We start from the raw sequence: 18,449 nt of genomic DNA, 5'->3' as shown, positions 1-18,449 counted from the left end.
TAATTAGCACCTCTACAGTATTCACACCCACCCCACACACACACACACACACACACACACAGCCACTTCAAACAGGTTGATGCAATACAGACCGAACCTGCCTTTCACTCTCTCATCTGCCAGACAGACAGACAGACAGACAGACAGACAGAAATATTACACACATTAAAGCATAAATCTAAAGGATTCATTGCATTTCTTCAGTACAGTAGTGAACGTGTTGAATCTTTTTTAACAAGCAAATTGGATTACTGAAGAACTATGGAGGCCTTGCATGTAATGAACCTTTGCGTTTATGATTTATTATTTTATGCGTTTCATCAGCACAATGGCCTAGAAGGAACGTATTACTGTGCAGGGAACATTCCTACCATCTGAAAATATAAAAAGCAATACTGAAAATAAGAAAGAAGTCAAAATAAAAAATAATAAGAAAGACACCTGCAGAATCTGTGGTACAGTGACTAATATAAATATTTCAACATATTACGGTTAAATTGGCCCCAGTCGTACCGTTGGTGTGTCGTTAGCGAACATATGCAGATCTCTCATGTTGGTGTTGACCAGTCTTCTTATATTTCTCATTTGAGAACTTAGGTTCTGGTTTGCAGAATACGCAATTAGCACTCCGATCCTGCATGCCCAACCACACACACACAGACACAGACACGCACGCGCGCGCGCACACACACACACACACACACACACACACACACACACACACACACACACACACACACACACACACACACACACACACACACACACACACACACACACACACACACACACACACACACACACACACACACACACACACACACACACACACACACAGAAAGAGAGAGCAAAAACACAAATAGGTTACGTTTAGCTCAATTCCTCTTCACATCATCTCACTCACATGCTCCAAAACTACAAACTGTCTTGTGCTGATCCATTTGCCTGGAGTTAAGAAAGTTAGAAGTTGAATTTATCGTCAAGGCGGCAGCAAGGCTGCCTATTCCATGTAGCGTTAAATACAATTCAGTGAAATGATGAAAACAAATGGCATGGCCTACCTAAAGCATCAGTAAGAAACACTGCTGGTGAATAATATAATTGTCACAAAATGGTGCAGTACAGCCCATTAACCAGCAGGGGTCAGCATGTACCATCACACTACAGAAACTACTGTACCATAACCACCTGTTCACCCTGCCTACAGGATGAATTAACAGCAACATCATTACGACCTATCCACTTCTCCAAGAACAATTATATCTCACATGTACAACAAGCCCTTGAGCTTATTGTCTCCACCAGCCGAAGGCTGAGGGAGAGTATGTTTTCCCCTCCGTCCGTCCGTGCGTCTGTCCGTCCGTGTGTCCGTGTGTCCGTGTGTCCGTGTGTCCTCGCAGTTTGTGTGCAGCTAATCTCAGTCGCCGTTGGCCCGATCGCTGCCAAACTGAGCACACACACTCCCTGGATGCCAATCTAGAACCTCTGCCCCACATTTTTCAAATCAGCCTCATGGTGGCGCTATAACAGGCCGATTTGTGTGGCCTGGTTGTTACCAGCTAATCTCCGGCGCCGTTGGCCCGATCGCTGCCAAACTGAGCACACACACTCCCTGGATGCTGATTCAGAACCTCTGCCCCACATTTTTTAAATCAGCCTCATGGTGGCGCTATAACAGGCCGATTTGTGTGGCCTGGTGGAGACCTGTGCTCGGAAGAGCACTGCTTCTAGTTGCTGGATGCACCACTTGAACCATGGGAATCCTGTGTTTCCGAATCTTACACAATTAGCACAAATTGAGATACCGTATTTTCTTTCTTCTTTTTTAAGTCATGTTGACAACACTAAACCGAGAGATTATCCCAGACTGATAAGAGTCTATGAGTAATTAATAGACTTCAATATACAGCGGAAAACATGGAAAATTGTATAAAAAGCGGTTGTTACTTAGTTGCTATCTGTAGAATGTAAAGCCCCGGAGATATTGAACACATTCAAATGAAATGCAGACACACATGATTGCATAATGCATAATACACGCCATTAAAAGGCACACTTCAAACGGACCAGGGAAGCTCACTGCATTGGCTTAATTAGCTTCAACAACATCAAGGGAGAAGACAGCCCATAATGTTAAGCAGTTTCTATGACTCGCTCTCTCTCATCCCAGCCCTATATACAGTACAGCCCAGCACCAACCAGCCATTTACTTAAGTACTGTACTTAAGTAAACTTTTGAGGTATTTGTATTTTGTAGGCTACTTTACTTGAGTATTCCCAGTTTCCACTACTATTACTTCTCGGATCCAAATATTGTACCTTTACATTTATTTGAAAACCGTAGTTACTAGTTACTTTGTTGATTGATAATTATTACAAAACATACATTAACCACTTCAACCCTATATACATTTAGGCCATTTGAAAATAGCTGATCTCCAAGCACACAATAATGTCGCGATGCGACGCATTGTGAGCTTGTAGATCTGCCATTTCCAAAAGATTTTTGAGCACTTTTTCCTACACTGTTGTGGGCTATCGGTGTTACAGTACATCTAGCTACAAGTATCTGTTGGGTGGAAATCTCTTTACTTTTCAGGATTCAAATTCAAAAACAGCAAAAGTAGCAGATTAACAAGCTTGTAGATCAGCTACTTTTTATACTTTCGTGTGACGCTGTAGTATGATCAAGTAGGGCATTGACTTAACGGAAAAAACACAAAAAGTTACAATATTGACATAAGAGGTTTCTGTCCGACGGCGACGATAAACGATGATTTTGTGATATGGTTGTATAACAGGATGAAGCTCACTTCTGGAGATGCTGAGTGGAATAAGCAGCTTTATGAATGATGTCAGATGACGCAGAGACAGGAATAACAATAGAAATGACTCAGATGCCATTGGGGCTTTGGGAAGCGCAGTTCAATGGAAGATGAATCATTGTGCTGTTGTAAACAAGGTTTAAGTATGCAAGAAAAAAATACAAAATACAAAAAAATAAAAGGATGATCCAGTTACTCAGAAATGGGCTTTATCGGTTAAAATGCAGCTGTCTGTGACTCTGTCTGCATGTAGCATGTCTGTCTGTTTATCTTGTGCCGTGTGATTGTTTATTGTAGACTAATAGAAATGATGCTTCATTAGGATCATGCAATATTTAGAACGTTTGCCTCTGGACATGAAGTAGGCATGAACAGGTGGATTCCTCTCATTGTGAGTTAATTTCTAAAGCAATAACTGTGTACGTGTTCTGGATAATTCACAAGTAAATGTGTGTCCAACAAACACATGCTTGAGGTGGAGTATGCTGCTCTTGTCTGGTTGTTACATTGCCTGTTTATTTAATTTGATTATTTATTTTCCCTAGTCTACACCTCAAAGAGGCCTTGCATTTTGCCAGGCTGCATTGTGCGTGCGTGCGTGCGTGTGTGTGTGGGTATGTGCGTAGTGCATTCACTACTGGGTGTGAATCTAATAATATTATGTAAGTGTGTTTCTGTGTCTGCTGGACACGCAGAGTAAGCGTGCGTTGATACACACTACACAGGTGTGTTACACAGATAGAGCCAGAGAGTTGCTGAGGCTGAGGTTTTCTGTTGCTTTTCACACCAGCAGACTAACTTGACTGAGTGACTATGGTATAACAAAAAGCATAACATCTCTGTCAGGTGGAAACCTCATACTGTATGTCCAAAACTGTTAATTTTCAGGAAATGCAAGAGAAGAGTTGCAATTGATCCAAGGTAGTTATTATTTAGTCAGTGGGCCCCTTTAAGTCCCCAAGAGACAGAGGGGGCAGTAAGTAGCATGCCACTTGGACAGAGGCCGAGGTCTGATCAGCCTCGGTCGGGTCGCCTGGAGGAGGGTGTCTGTTTTGCGAGACCTGAAACACCCAGTGACCAGTGTTGGGAAAGTTCACTTTCAAAACGAACTAGTTCAAGTTCAAGTTCAGAACTTCTAAAATGAACTAGTTCATTTCATAGTTCATAATTCTATATTTTGAACTAAAGTTCATGTTTCCCCAAAATGAACTAACTTAGTTCTTTTTCGTTCTTTTTTTAACCATAATTTCTTTCATACTTTTGGCTATAAAAAAAAAAAAATATATATATATATATATATATATATATACACACACACACACACCGGTATATATATATATATATAAATGTTTAGACGTTACTGCATGCTATTATTTGTCAAAATTATTGACACAGCCCATATAGAACCACACACAGCAATAATTTCATCGAACTTAACATTGCACAGCATGTTTCCGCGTTGGTTAAAATAGCTGATCTACAAGCTCACGTTGTCTTGTGGATGCGACGCGTTGTGAGCTTGCAGATCAGCTATTTTCGCCGTGCAACACACATAGGACAAAGTATAGTCAGGCTTCGCTTGCGAGACGTAACGAGGAGGAGATTCACAGTGCAGCTGCAGAGTGCAGACAGCACCGCATATCAACGTTCACGAGGAGCTGCGTGCAGTGCGTGCTATTGGAGCATGTGAATGAAAAGAGAGACGAGAGGACAGACGACCGCGGAGGCGCGGCATGAACGGCCGACGAACGCCGTTCACGGGCGTCAGAATGACCGCTTTCGACAATATCGTTCATCAAGCGAAAACAATTACGTTCAGTTCACGTTCGCTCAAAATATGAACGTGTTCATGAACGATCGTTCTTTGAACGCGTTCGGGTACAACAACACTGCCAGTGACTCCAGGTACCAACACTGAGTGATGATGTGTCCAAGTTTGCATCAGCAGATGTTTTATGTACTGTCACAAGCTCTAGTCAATACTTTTCATTGGTTAAATATTTATAGAACTCACAGACAGAATTAACAATTTTCACTTTCACATTTTCACAAAAAAAAAGCGTTGTGAGGTAGTAGATCGTCTATTTTTGCTTGTGTGGCACTGTAGTATAAAGAAGTTGTGCATGAATTTATGAGAAAGAATTACGAGGTTTCTGCCTTTACTGCCTGACAGCAACGATTTGTGTCTGCCCGCCTGTTATCTGTGCAAGGCCCGAGCCATACCGTTGGTGTGTCGTTAGCGAACGTATGCCAAACCACAGGGACTATATGCTGCTATAGAGAGATGGGGGTATAGCCTGTTATTGTGTAGGTATAAAGTAATAGTATATTTCTTGGGCCAGTATGTGGGCCAAACAGCCAGGCAGCCAGACATACACTGGAGTGGAGCCATCCCCATCAGGGCAGAGGCAACATAGCTATTGGCTACCGCACAACAAAAGACTATTGTAAGCTTTTTCTGTCCTCTTTCTCACATACAGACGCACTGCATACAAACTAATCTAACAATCACACCCTCAGCCATCGTCTTTATCTATCACACATGCACACAAACACACACTCACACAAAAACACTTTCTTTCACTCTAGCTCACTCTTTCCTTGGTTTCCCTTTCCACTCCCTCTCCCTCCCTCTCTGCACCCCCCTACATAGAGGAGACCCTAACGTGACTCCTCTCTCTCTCTGTCTGTATTTGTCTCTCGCCCATTCTTTGCTGCCAGAGTCGGGCACGCTGAGTGGAATCTGATGTGAAACAATGGCTCATTGAGGAGGAGCAGTGTGTGTGTGTGTGTGTGTGTGTGTGTGTGTGTGTGTGTGTGTGTGTGTGGTGCAGGATCCTCCTCCTAAATTCAACAGCTAGTTGTTTGGTGGCTTACTTTAGTGCAATTTAGTTAAAGTTGTACTATGTAACTTTTTTTATAAAACAAATCTTAAAATTCTCCTAACTATTAAATCACAAAAGTTTTAGAAGATCCGCGCCGTGAATTTCAGCCTGTAAAGCCTTCTCTGTATGTAAACTGAGATCCTTGCCGTGGACCGGATCTCGCGCCAAAATTGCGTCATCACACTACCGGCCAATCACAGCGAGGGTTATACAACTGCCGGCCAATCACAGCGCATCTTGAAGTGGGGTCGCTATGGCAGCCATATTTGTTGTCGCCGTTTGTACCATCCCTTCTCTAGGTAATTTCGCCTACCAGGCAGGGTGAAGGAGTCCGTATCTCTGGAATTACTGAACGCACAGGAACAAGGGACCCCTTAAAAGATAGATCTCAGCGAGGTGGAGGCAGACGCGGGGGTCTGAAGGTACGAAAAACGTCCGAAAGACGCGGACGCGACCGCGGTTTGCTATAGGGCTAATGACCACTAGTTGGGCATCTTACACAGTATGGCTTTAACTTTACACTCATATTTAATATACTAGACTAGTTTAGTCTAGTTCAGTTCAGTCTGGTATTATTTTGTGTAGCTCACCTTAGTTATGCATGCTGATGAAATAGACATGTGTAATAAAAGTGTAATACAAAACAATAAAAACAATAAAATGGGCCTGGGCTACTGGCGTAGCAATCTCTCAAGACAGACTCTGATAGCATCAGATGAAAAGGGACAAAACAGAGAGGGCGTTCCCTTTTATTTGACGATGGTTAGCCAGATTACTGGCGTTGTGGTGCAGGCACCTAGGCTGGTAATCCGGCCTGTAGTGGAAAAAAGTAGTTTTAAGAAAATGCAAGATGGCGTAAAATATAGTTAGGCAGAAATGGCTCTAACTGAAGAGTTATAAACCTCGGCCAAAATGTAATGTTGCCTGATATAGAGCCACCATGAGGCCAATTTGAAATCTTGAGCTCGAGTTCCTTCCTTGCCTACTGGAGTGTGCATGCAAAGTTTCAAACTGTCCTACACTGTTCGAGATTAGCAGACAGACATACATACAGACAGACAGACAGACACAGGGACAAAAGCATAGTATTCACCTCCTGAACTGTCGGCCTGGTGAAGTCTTGAAGACAACAATGAAAATTCTGATCTGTCTCATAAATATTCTTGACTTATGTAGCTTCTGTAAGCTACAGTAGCTGGAGTTTGGTGCAGGTGGCTGCTGGCTGTTGGTGATCTTAATAAGTGCTCAAAGGAGTCTACAGGAGATCCAAGAAGTTCAACAACAGACCCCAGAAAAGAACATATTAAATTTAGATACAGTAGGCCTATGTATTCATTGGACGGTGGCACTTGTCATTCAGTATATTCATTCTCAGAGGAATAATGCACCCTGTCCTGAGCATCTCTCAGGCTAGTCTAGAATCTAGAAGACAGTCCAGTTTTCCAACGCTCGTATTGCAACGTGGCTGCCGACTATTCGTAGAAGCTGTTGCAACCTTTTGTGCAACACTGTCTAGAAATTATGCTTTAATGTCTCTTGACCAGCAGGGACGTGCTGGCCATTGGGAAAAAAATACAAATAAAATGTCGGCCTTCGTTCCATTTTGGGGGCTGGGTGGCCAACAAAGTAAATCGTCACTGTCGGGAGGCAGAAACCTCGTATCTCCAAGTTTCAAATTTGTACATTTTTTCGCAAAGCAAAACCCTGCTTCATCATACAAGGCCGTCGCACAAAAGTAGTGTAAACAGCCGATCTACAAGCACACAACGCCTCGCGGTGCGAGGCGTTGTATGCTTGTAGATCGGCTGTTTTCACTAGTTTAAATCATTTTTAAAATGATAAATACAAAACAAACGGTTTTGGACATACAAGGTTTCCACCCGACAACAACAAAATATAACTCATTTAATTGGCCCACTGGCTTGTCACTTGTCATGATCTGAAATGCCAAATCTTTGAGTAGCAGCAGCGCTATAGAGAGAGATCTCTCTATAGCGCGCAATGAGGGCCTCTCCAACTCTTTTTCCCGGGCTGAATCAGGGGCCCAGCACGTCCCTGCTCAGTGCTCCTCTGACAACTAAATTCTTGAAAGAATGCCCACATGGCACATGAAGCTCATACAGAGCAGCGTCCAAACCAGAGCCCCCAGAATCTAGGCCACCAACTGGAGGCTGGATAGAGTTACATGGTCTGGTGGGTCCATAGCTTATTTGCTAACGCTAACAATGGCCTGCATTCAGACCGGGTCGCTACACTGTAGGTCAGAACAGTGTCCCGGCTGGCCCTTCTACCACCTCTCACACTGCTGCAACAGGCTAAACTGTTCTCTCACTCCCAGGAGGAAAATCATAAAACAATTGACAATTAGAGCTGCAACCAACAGATTTTGTATTTATTTTTTCGGTAACAGGTATGCGATTAATACAGACTTCAGTGCAAAATGATAAAATGTCCTACAGTATATAGTGCAAAATGATGGTAAATGTCCATCAAATTTCATCTGAACCCAAACACACCCAAACTTACAATTGCTTAACAACTGAAGCTCTATTTAAAACATTTTCAAAAAGAGAAGTTCTACAAGCTTGCGACACATTTCTACCTATAATGACATAAGGGATATAAAAAATAGGGATGCCAGATTGTGTAGTGCAACAGTGACATTGATATAAGTATACCCCAAAACATTTTGGTGATACATGGCATACGTTTTTGTCATTTTGTATGAAATACATTCCTGCACAACGGTAATAGCCACGGTGTAGCGGCCACGAGAAAGCTGCGGTTCCTAATATAGCAGAACTCGCATCCAATTTTAAAATGAAGGATAAGCCCATGTTTCAGCAGTCACAAGCAATGAAAGTCACAACGTTTTCTTATGCAGGCGGACAACTGAGACAGTCTCCACCATAGAAATACTTGTACAGAATGGATATTCACATTCATAGCAACACTGTGCTCCAGTATCAAAAATGGAAAGGAAGTAATCAACCCATGAATGGTAAATGGTGCATTTAAATAGCTTATATCCAAGGCGCTTTGCATAGATTGTGCATTACATTCACCCATTCACACACACATTCATACACCTGCGATGGCAGAGTAAACCATGCAAGGCACCAACCTGCTCACCGGGAGCAACTAGGGGTTCAGAGTCTTGCTCAAGGACTCTTCGACATTAACTCAGGGGGAGCCCGGATTCGAACTGGGAACCCTTCGGGAACCCTTTGTGCTCTAATGACGGTTTCTCTACCCCTGAGCTGAGAATGAACACACATTGCTTATGGTACAGTAGCTTATTGCTATAGATACCATAACCAATGTATCTTCATATTGAAGATACAACCAGACAGACAATAATACATTTGTAATAAACCAAATGTGGTATTGCCTATCTGGTTGAACCACTATTTAATTACTCCCCCTAGCAACCTACATTGTGAGGCATTGTACGCTTGTCCCTGGGGGTCCCCGGACACCACCAGTGTGAGGACCAGTGTATTAGAACACTTGAATGATCAGGCCATTAAAAAGTGTTTCTCTTTCATGCCATTTAGACGAGTCATGTGTCGCGCACATGACTTTGTCAGTCATATCAGGTCACGGCCTAAACACCTTCCCTTCAATGTACCATCGTCCTATTAAGAATTCAACTGGTGGATGCATAATTTAGCCTTTTAGTTCAGGAGCCCTTTCATTTGGACACGAAAGAACTATTAGGCCCCTTGGCACAGTGCCACACGAGGTTGCTGTATTAACTTGCTGTCCGCCCTCCTCTATGGCCAGACTGTGCTAGCTAGACTGGAGACAACAGGTCATTAAACCCACAATACACAGCCCAGCACTGACGTGAATACTGACTTCTCAGTTAAGCCGTGGGGGTCATTCTGTTAGTGGAAACTGCAGCACTTTAAAAGAAACAGACTGTAGACTTTTTAGCCGGGAAACGGGCAGCTCTGTTCCCCAAGTCCTACAGATTTTGCCCTAAAATCACACAAAGCGGTACACGGTATCTCTAAAGTAATGTCATCAACATGGATCTGTCCCATTTCCCATATTCCCTCCTGATTGGCTACGACTGCCTTCTAAAGTTTGTGTATGTGACGTGACGGTTGCTTATCTCCCGATTAGGGAGTCTTACTGGTCTATGTATACAGTACACTAAAGGTCAGGTAGGGGCACATGTAGGGCAAAAGTGTGACGTGACGGACAGACAGACAGACAGCCAGCCAGCCAGCCAGCCGGTGGATGTTTTCATAGTAACTTGCGACCTAACGGTCACAATTAACAAACCTGTATTGTTTATCATTTCTTAACTTAAATTAATGAAGTTGGGAAATGAAATGTTTTGGCCCATCATTGAACAGAACTCATTACTCATTACCAAAATATATTTTTTTAAATACTGTAGCTAAATATTGAATAAACTGTTTTTAATAGTGTTTTGTTTGGTGTTGGTTAATGTCATGGAGGTAGGCCTACTGTCCCTTTAAGACAGATGATTTGACTATGTCATTGCCAGGCAACGCTGAGTAGATCTACAAAATAACAAGGGGTTGTAACCTAGTGTGTTCTTAACATATAGATCCATTCTTTTTTACATCCAACACCCTACCTAAATTAGAATAAACAAAGACAAAAGTCTGGTGCTTTGACCAAATGAGATGTCCCGAACGTGCATTTGAGGTAATCAAATACATTTTCTTTGTTTAATGGAAGGTTGCCAGGCAATTCAACGGCTCACTTCAACTTTTACGCTCACGCTGAAAAACGTTCACCCCTACGACCTGTTTTTGTACTACTGTGAATATGAAGTTGTGCTGTGTGCATGTAAATTTGACTGCCACAGAATCTGATTAATAAGAATGACTAATTTAAAACCCCAGAATCCATATTGTGGGAAAATAGCAGATCGACAAGCTCCCAGCTTGTTGCAACACACGCATGATGAGCTTGTTGATCAACTATTTTCAGCAGATTAACACACTATACGTATAGAGCCCTGAGGGATTCTGGTCAACCATAATAGGGTTTAAGTGGTTAATAGAGTAACAGTACAGTACATCGATTTCAACTATTATCTCACTTCTTTCATACACCAGCATTGAGCATACATACTTGAGTCTATGCCAGCAATAAATCAACAGTCTTTGTGAGAGAGACCCCTGTTACACTTGGATGGGTGCTCTGCCTCCCTCAGGCCTTGCATTAGCAGGTCATCTCCAGCCACAGTGACATGTATACGGTCATGGTGGATTCTTTACTGACAGTCTGAGTTAATGCTCATCACAGTGTTAAGATTAATCACACTATAAATAAACCCGACTCCCTGGGGTTGGTGCACGGCAAACGTGAGGGAGAATTGTTCACCACTTTCTACCTGGCATCCTTGTTTGAGCAACATTTGCAGATCTACAAGCTCACAATGCATCACAATACAATGTGTTGTAAGCTTGTAGATCTGCTATTTGTGCTGAGCGACACCATACAACAAGTTATAAAATAGGGCATAAGTGGTTAATGTAAAAGTGTGAGACGCTCTGTGTGTGTGTGTGTGTGTGTGTGTGTGTGTGTGTGTGTGTGTGTGTGTGTGTGTATGCACAAAATCATCCCTGTTAATCAAAGAGTGAGATTTAATTAACAAAGGATTCTAAGTGTGAGAAAATGTGTAAATGCGGGTCTGTTTGAGACATGATGTGAGAGGTAAAATGACAAATGTTATGCTTGCATTTGTGCACATCTGTGTTCAAGCCTCTGTGTGAGAGAATATATAATTTATGTTAACTGTTTGTCTGCAAGAGAGATACTGTAGCGTGGAGGACAAAGAGAGAGAGTATGTGTGTGTGTGTGTGTGTGTGTGTGTGTGTGTGTGTGTGTGTGTGTGTGTGTGTGTGTGTGTGTGCATGTATGAATGCATGCATGGGCATCTGTAGATTGTGTACAGTGTGTACATGAAATAAAGCGAGCGACAGAGAGACAGAAAGAGATGGATTATCATGCATCCTTATATTTCTTGCGTGTGTGTGCGTGTGTGTGTGTGCGTGTGTGTGTGTGTGTGTGTGTGTTTGTATGTGTCTGCATGCGTACTGTACATCATCACTGTCGGGTGGAAACCTTGTACTGTATGTACAAAACCTTTTATTATTATTAAAAAAATAATGGAAATAGTCGCATTGCGAGAGCAACACAAGCTTGTTGATCGGACATTTTCACTACTTTAGTGTGACACTCTTGATGAAGTAGGGCATTCATTTAAGAAAAAACACAAACATGAGAAACATGGAGATACAAGGGGCTCTATTATGATCCAGGTCTTATGCCTTATGCCTTAACTTCTTTGCCTTTTTTACTATATAGACATATTTTTTTTTATATTTCAAATAGCTGATCTGCAAGCTCACAACGTGCAGATGTAGATCAGCATTTGAAGTATTTAAAAATGCTTTTCAAAATAGTAAAAAAAAGGCAAAGAAGTTAAGGCATAAGGCATAAGACCTGGATCATAATAGAGCTCAAGGTCTCTGCCCGTCAGCGACAATATATTAGTTTCCTGACACCGTGGCCGTGTCAGCACTCTGCACTCCCAACAGAAGGCAGGCCAGTGGTGAAAATTCACCTCCGTTAACTTTCATTGAGTCACGTTCAGTTAAATATTCAGCGCTATTCAAGCGCTAACATGCAATTTATATACTGTAATCGCAATAGCTAAGAAACTCTGCTTCATAATTAAAAATTACACACCCTCACTGTTACTAAACAGTAAATACTAGTGTGCGTGTGCTGTCATGACTCATGGTGCTGGCTCTCCTGTCACTGAGAAAACCTCACGTAGTATTATTACTTCTGCCCAAATGATTAGTATTACTTCAGCCCATATTGTAAGGACCCCTTTGTGCTAATAGCCTTAGACACTTTAGATCCTGAAATAGACCAGTGAAATGCATGCTGGGTAATAGCATGAGGCAGGGGTCTCTCCTCTCAGCTGTAACAAAGAGAGGGATCTTCTCACTGTCATCTTATCATTATAAGTCTGCGTGGGGGCTAGGACGTATCAGAGCCGCTTTCTGTGGGACTAAAATAGGCTCCCCGCTATTCTTTTTAATGATGCGGAGTGAGGCTTTACAATGGCTGGCAGGCACAATGCAATATATGTCCATGTGGGTCTGCGTGTTTGTATGGATGATTTAATACATGACATGTTAATTAATAGGAAAACACAGACGGGGCTGCAGTTTGGAAAGTGAATGAAACAACACCATCACGGCTCTTGTAAGAGTGTTATTGGTTTCAAGTCTATTGTGGGCTGGACATGGGCTTGCACTATTTTAAGGCCTATCATTCCCATGTGTATTCTTCTCTGAAGTGCGGAAGCAGTCAGTTCAAGGGGAGTGACAGAGGAGGGAGGGAAGAAGGCCCTGGCATAGTTCAATCCTAGGCCAACAGGAGTACTGTACAGTATGCCATTATGGAATCGTCGGAGAGGGTGGGGGAAGGGGCGCTTGTTTTCGGTTCACCAGCGTCAGGGTTACTAGATTAGGGTTAGGTTTAGGCATAGAGGTTAACATTCCCCCCGCGCGGTCCAAGTGGCCACAGCCGAGCGCTCCCGACCTCCGCTCCAGCCAATCACAAGCCACGCCTTCTAATTTATTCAACCCCGTCTCCAACGGATTCCATTATCGCGTACAGTATGTGTGTGGTGCTGGAGACAAGCCTTCAGTCAAATTCACAGTTTGTCTGCACTAGACTTCACATGACTGGTTCTTAACATCAAAGTCACATACCCTATCAGTATGTTATCACGTGCCCTAGGGTGGCCACCAGCCGGACCTCAGAAAGTAGGACACTTTTCCAGGCTCGCTGTGTGGGGAACCAACACGGCCCTTCGAATGCGTTTACACCAGTGATATCAAACCTTTTCATGTCAAGGACTCTCAGATTATTTTTTAACTACATATCAGATATTTTCAAATCGTGTAAAATAGGTACAAAGTGGTTTAAACTGATCTTGATGCTCTATTTAAGTCATTTAGCTGGGGACCCCATTTATTTAACACATGGGATGTTAAGGTTTATAACATTTCTAGCTGTTGCTGCTGCCGCCGTTCACTCACGCTTTATTTTGAAGAGCCTCGGAAGCTTCGTGCGTGTGCACGTGGGTGTCCACTGACGATTGAGGAAGAAAATACATTTGTTTACAAACGCTCACGAAACTAAAATCCAAACCGCGGCCGACCATCGCGGTAAAGTGTCGCCGTGAAAACAATCAGATCTCTGCTTCCCTGGCGTTCTTTTCACCTCATTCATAGATAAAGCCCTTTTTATGTTTGAGCCTAGAATGGAAATCAATGCAACCTGCTCGTGCCATTTTCTCTCTCTCTCTCTGAGCTACGGGGTGACGTATGGACTAGGGTCATTCAGAGGGCAGGCAGCTGCACGTAGAGCTGTACCAGTTAACCCCTTGTTGACTCGTTCAGGAACGAGACAACTCCTTTTGGCAGGGTGACCCCTAGTGGTCTTAACTCGTTACTGAACGAGTTTGGCACCCAAGTTGTTAAGGAACCAAAGACCATTCACAAATGATATATTTTATAATACTTTTCTTTACATGTTTAGATTGTCTATTTCTTGGCTTATTGTTGAATGCAATTATTACAGAGTTATGTAAATCTAGTAAGGACTGGCATATCTGAAATGATAAAACGGTGAGAGAGTGGAAGAGAATAGGAGACTTGTGGTCATAGGATATGATACTGGATAGATCTGCTGCCGTTATTTTGATCTCATTTGGCGATCCGACAGGATGGGGAAAGAACAAGAGGGTAGGACTACCTGCAGTTCTCAGATCGAGTCATTCTGTCAAAGTCAAATCATGACGTTCTATGGCTCCTTTCCCTTCGTGGCTGACAATAATCATGTCCATTTTCTTTTCTTTATCAACTCATTTTCTCTAATTGAAGTTTTCATTTTTTGCATCTTCAACTACAGTACTTGGCGTCAGTTTCATCCGTGCCAGCATAAACAAGCGAGTGAGTGAGTGACAGTTAGGTGCGAGCGCAAAACGAAATGCATGGCTGATATTCTATGCAAATGTCAGACAATTATGTGTCCGGCCAGAGGACAGCTGGGTCAAAAACCGGACAATCTCACATACCCTATAGGCCTATACGTGACAAAATGAGCTTTTCATTGGCTTACTTTTTGAAATGATGGACTTTCAAAATGTCCAAGAAGCCCCTGGCTAATAAATTGCTCTGACAGTAAAAACTCAATTTCAAGAAAACACAAAATGGCAGTCATGTGGTTTTGTTCATTGACAGTGATGAAACACTGGTGAAACACAGTGTGTGTGTGTGTGTGTGTGTGTGTGTGTGTGTGTGTGTGTGTGTGTGTGTGTGTGTGTGTGTGTGTGTGTGTGTGTGTGTGTGTGTGTTCGTTCTATGCCTATGTATGTACTCTATTGTCCAATTATATTCTTCACACTGTCATTTTAGAGACAGAATGCTGACAATAAAATCTATTATGGTATAAAGCGCGGTCTAAAGGCCTAATGTCACTATTGTATAGTTGGGGCCATGTCCCCAGTAAATCTGAGGGACCTTCCCTAACAGCTGTGAAGGTGTACCCATGTTACGAGGACAAATCCTTTACACTTACAAAAAAATACATCTTATATACAAAACACAATGCTAGGCGCGTACTGTACTAGCCTGGCATGGCCAGACTACCAGTAATATCACTGCAGGGCTATTCTTCTTATTCTTTTTAGCTCTGGCAGATTCGTCTGGTGCGCACTCTGTTTCCCCAGAGATGGCTACACAGGCTCCTAAGAGACAAGCGTTTCCTGGGATATTTCTCTGTGAATCAAACCAACTTTAGTTCAAAACGGCACCGTTCAGTCACAGCCGTTTCCTCCTCCTCCTCCCTCATCCATAGCCAGCGTATTGTTGTCCTCCCTTCTACCTACCCTGCGTTTCAAATACCATCACCTCACTCCTCTGAAATATAAATACCACCTCCTTGACTGAATGCACATATCATCCTGGGAAGTCTGAGCTGTCAGGCGTCGACTCGGGAGCGCCCAGCTGGGCAGCGGTGTGAAAATCAAACCTTACTGGGTTTTTGACTGGGGCTCTCTGCTCATCCTCAGTCCTGCCCTGTAATTGCTTCATTACAAGTGCTGGAGTGTCCTGTGTCTGTCTGTGTCTGTGTCTGTGTCTGTGCCTGGTCGCTGAGGGAGATTTAATAACAAGCAATGTAAGGCAGTGGGCTCACAGGCCAACGGCGGTCTGGGCGGCTAGGATATTGCTGTGGAATTTCTAATAACCACGATCTGACCGATAAAGACCTGACAGCTCAGGGTGTCGAGCTTAAAGTACCACTCCTAGTTCCTCTGTCCTCTGGAGGTTGAGGGGGAGGGGGGATGAAGGGTGTTTAGCCTTCAGAGATCCCTCCTTTGTGGCTGGAGCACTTGTGAGAGTCCATAAAACATGTGGACATTGTGTGGGATTGAGTTTGCCGTAGCCCGGCTCTTCTGAGTGACTGATGGCCTTTTAATGGGATGGAGGACAGAGGGAGGTGATGGAGAGAATTCGTAAAGGGCAAACTGTAGAACAGTGGTACCGAGCTAGAGCTGAAACCACATAACTGCACTGCTCCACTTAAAATACTGAAAAAACGGTTGAAATCTGTTTTTGAAAATCTATTATTTTCAGCAAGTGATTCAGGCTTCCCCTCTTGCAGTCATTGCAGGTCTATCTGGCACATAGCTGGCACATAGTAGCTGACACACATGCTGTGTCTCTCACCTCTCAACTACAGTACTATATATACAGTAGTTACTTCAAAGATGGAAACCGCATTTTTAACCTTATTCTAACCGAAAACTAAACCCTCCCTCTACAACAGTGGTTCTCAAACGTTTTGCACCGTGGACCCCAATCTGAAATATTTTGTTCCAGGGACCCCTATACAAGATTTGCGTAGTTAAACATTTTTTTAATATTAAAAATGTCATATGTTCTTCTTTTTTAATAGCCGATCTACAAGCCCACAATGTGTGGCATTGCTTGTAGATTGGCCATTCAAATAACCAATGTACAGTATAGAGTTCAAGTGATTAAACCGATTTTGAAGCTATATTAACACATTTTGATGGGGACCCCCCTGGAACCCCTTCAAGGACCACTGAGAAACGCTTCTCTCCAGCACACTATGTCTAAATCCCAACAGAAACAATGGGTCTCGGTGGTGCGTGTAAAAGTGCTTTGTCTCTGCAGGATATACTGTGATGTATGAAGGTTGCTGCCACATACTGGGTCTACTGTATGACTTTACTATATATAGCGAGAGCACCATGGGGGGATGGGAGCGTATGATGATGGCTGGTTGTGTGTGCGTGCATGTGTGCATGCACGCGCATGTGAGGTTCTATGAGCAAGCACACACATAGACTACGTCCACGTTTGAGGACGCACATGCATGTATGTTGTGTCGTATGTGTTTGCGAGCGTGCGTGTGTGTGTGTGTGTGTGTTTTGACTCACGTGATCAGCAAGGAGGTGGCGAAGAGCAGCGTGCCCAGCAGGCCGCGCTGGCAGTCGGCGTTCTTCCGCTGCCGCTGGTGCATCTCGCCGCCGCAGTTGTCACAGCAGCGACACATGCAGAAGAACAGCCCCACTATGGGCAGTATCACAGCAAACAGCAGCCCCAGCACCGCACACACCAGGAAGCCTATCTCGTAGTAGATGGCCTACAGGGAGAAAGACAGGGGGGGGGGGGGGGGGGGATGGGTCAGAAGTGAATGGGAGACGTGAGATTGAAAGGAGAAGAGGGAAAAGGCCAAAGACAAGAAGGCAAGAGTAGGGGAACCGAGTATTGGGATGGAGAGAGGAGAAAGAGAAAGAGAGAAAGGGTTAGGATAAGATTGGGAGAGGAAGGTACACAACACGTAGATGCGAAGCAGGGCGCCAGAGCAAGATGAGAAGCGAGCGATTAGATTGACCTTGTGTCAGTACGTTTTCCATGCGGAAGAAAGCCTGGTTTTCATTCCAAACTGACCAGTATGATGGGGTCTAGGCCAGTGGTCTTCAACATTTTCAGGCCAAGGACCCTTTAGCTGAGAGAGAGATGAAGCAGGGACCCCCACTACATATTGTATAAATGTGTGATGGAGATTTTCATCGATAAAGATAGATTCATGGACATGTTTGACAGCACTGTCATCAGTCTATGTTGAATTTGTGTTTTTAGTTAACTTTCACTTTGTACTTGGTCTGCTCTTTTTTTTTTTACCTCTACACCAAACCTATTTGCCGAAAATAGCTGATCTACAAGCTCTCGAGAGCTTGTAGATCTGCTATTTTTGGCTAAAGTTCTCCTCAGAATAAGGATGCGAGGGTTCAAGGTGTTAATTTAAAAGAATGATCCTATCACAAAGATTTGGCAGCCCCCTGTAGTAACTCTGAGGAGGGGTCCCGGACCCCCTGTTGAAGACCCCTGGTCTAGGCCGATCATATCTAGGAAGTGGTTTCCACTTGTGGTTTCTGGTTGAATCCGCTTTGTCCCACCTCCCCCGCATGAATGAAGAATTGAGTAGTGTAGTCTTCTCGCCAGTCACGCTACCAATTGGAACGAAAGATGGATTTAACAAACAACTACCCTATGGGCACTTGAAGAAACTGGGGATTAATCATTATTATCAATTTAATCTGGTAGAGGGGAATCATTTCAGAGGAGCACGC

At 43.4% G+C, this 18,449-nt stretch overlaps 1 protein-coding gene across 1 annotated transcript in view; it reads right to left on the bottom strand.

Moving 5' to 3' along the window:
* prom1a (prominin 1a) overlaps positions 1 to 18,449 on the bottom strand; it is a gene marked incomplete at its 5' end in the record, with an annotated part of 90,352 nt that overhangs the window by 29,144 nt on the left and 42,759 nt on the right. Inside the window, 2 exons of the mRNA XM_080746108.1 lie at positions 514 to 634; positions 17,253 to 17,458. Of these exons, the coding sequence (XP_080602234.1) occupies positions 514 to 634; positions 17,253 to 17,458 (327 nt within the window). The remainder of the gene's footprint in view (positions 1 to 513; positions 635 to 17,252; positions 17,459 to 18,449) is intronic.

The sequence above is a fragment of the Nannobrachium achirus genome, assembly GCF_963921795.1.
Source record: "Nannobrachium achirus genome assembly, chromosome: 17".
NCBI lineage: Eukaryota > Metazoa > Chordata > Actinopteri > Myctophiformes > Myctophidae > Nannobrachium > Nannobrachium achirus.
Note: the sequence above shows the minus strand (reverse complement) of the source record. Positions and strands in the feature narration are given on the sequence as shown.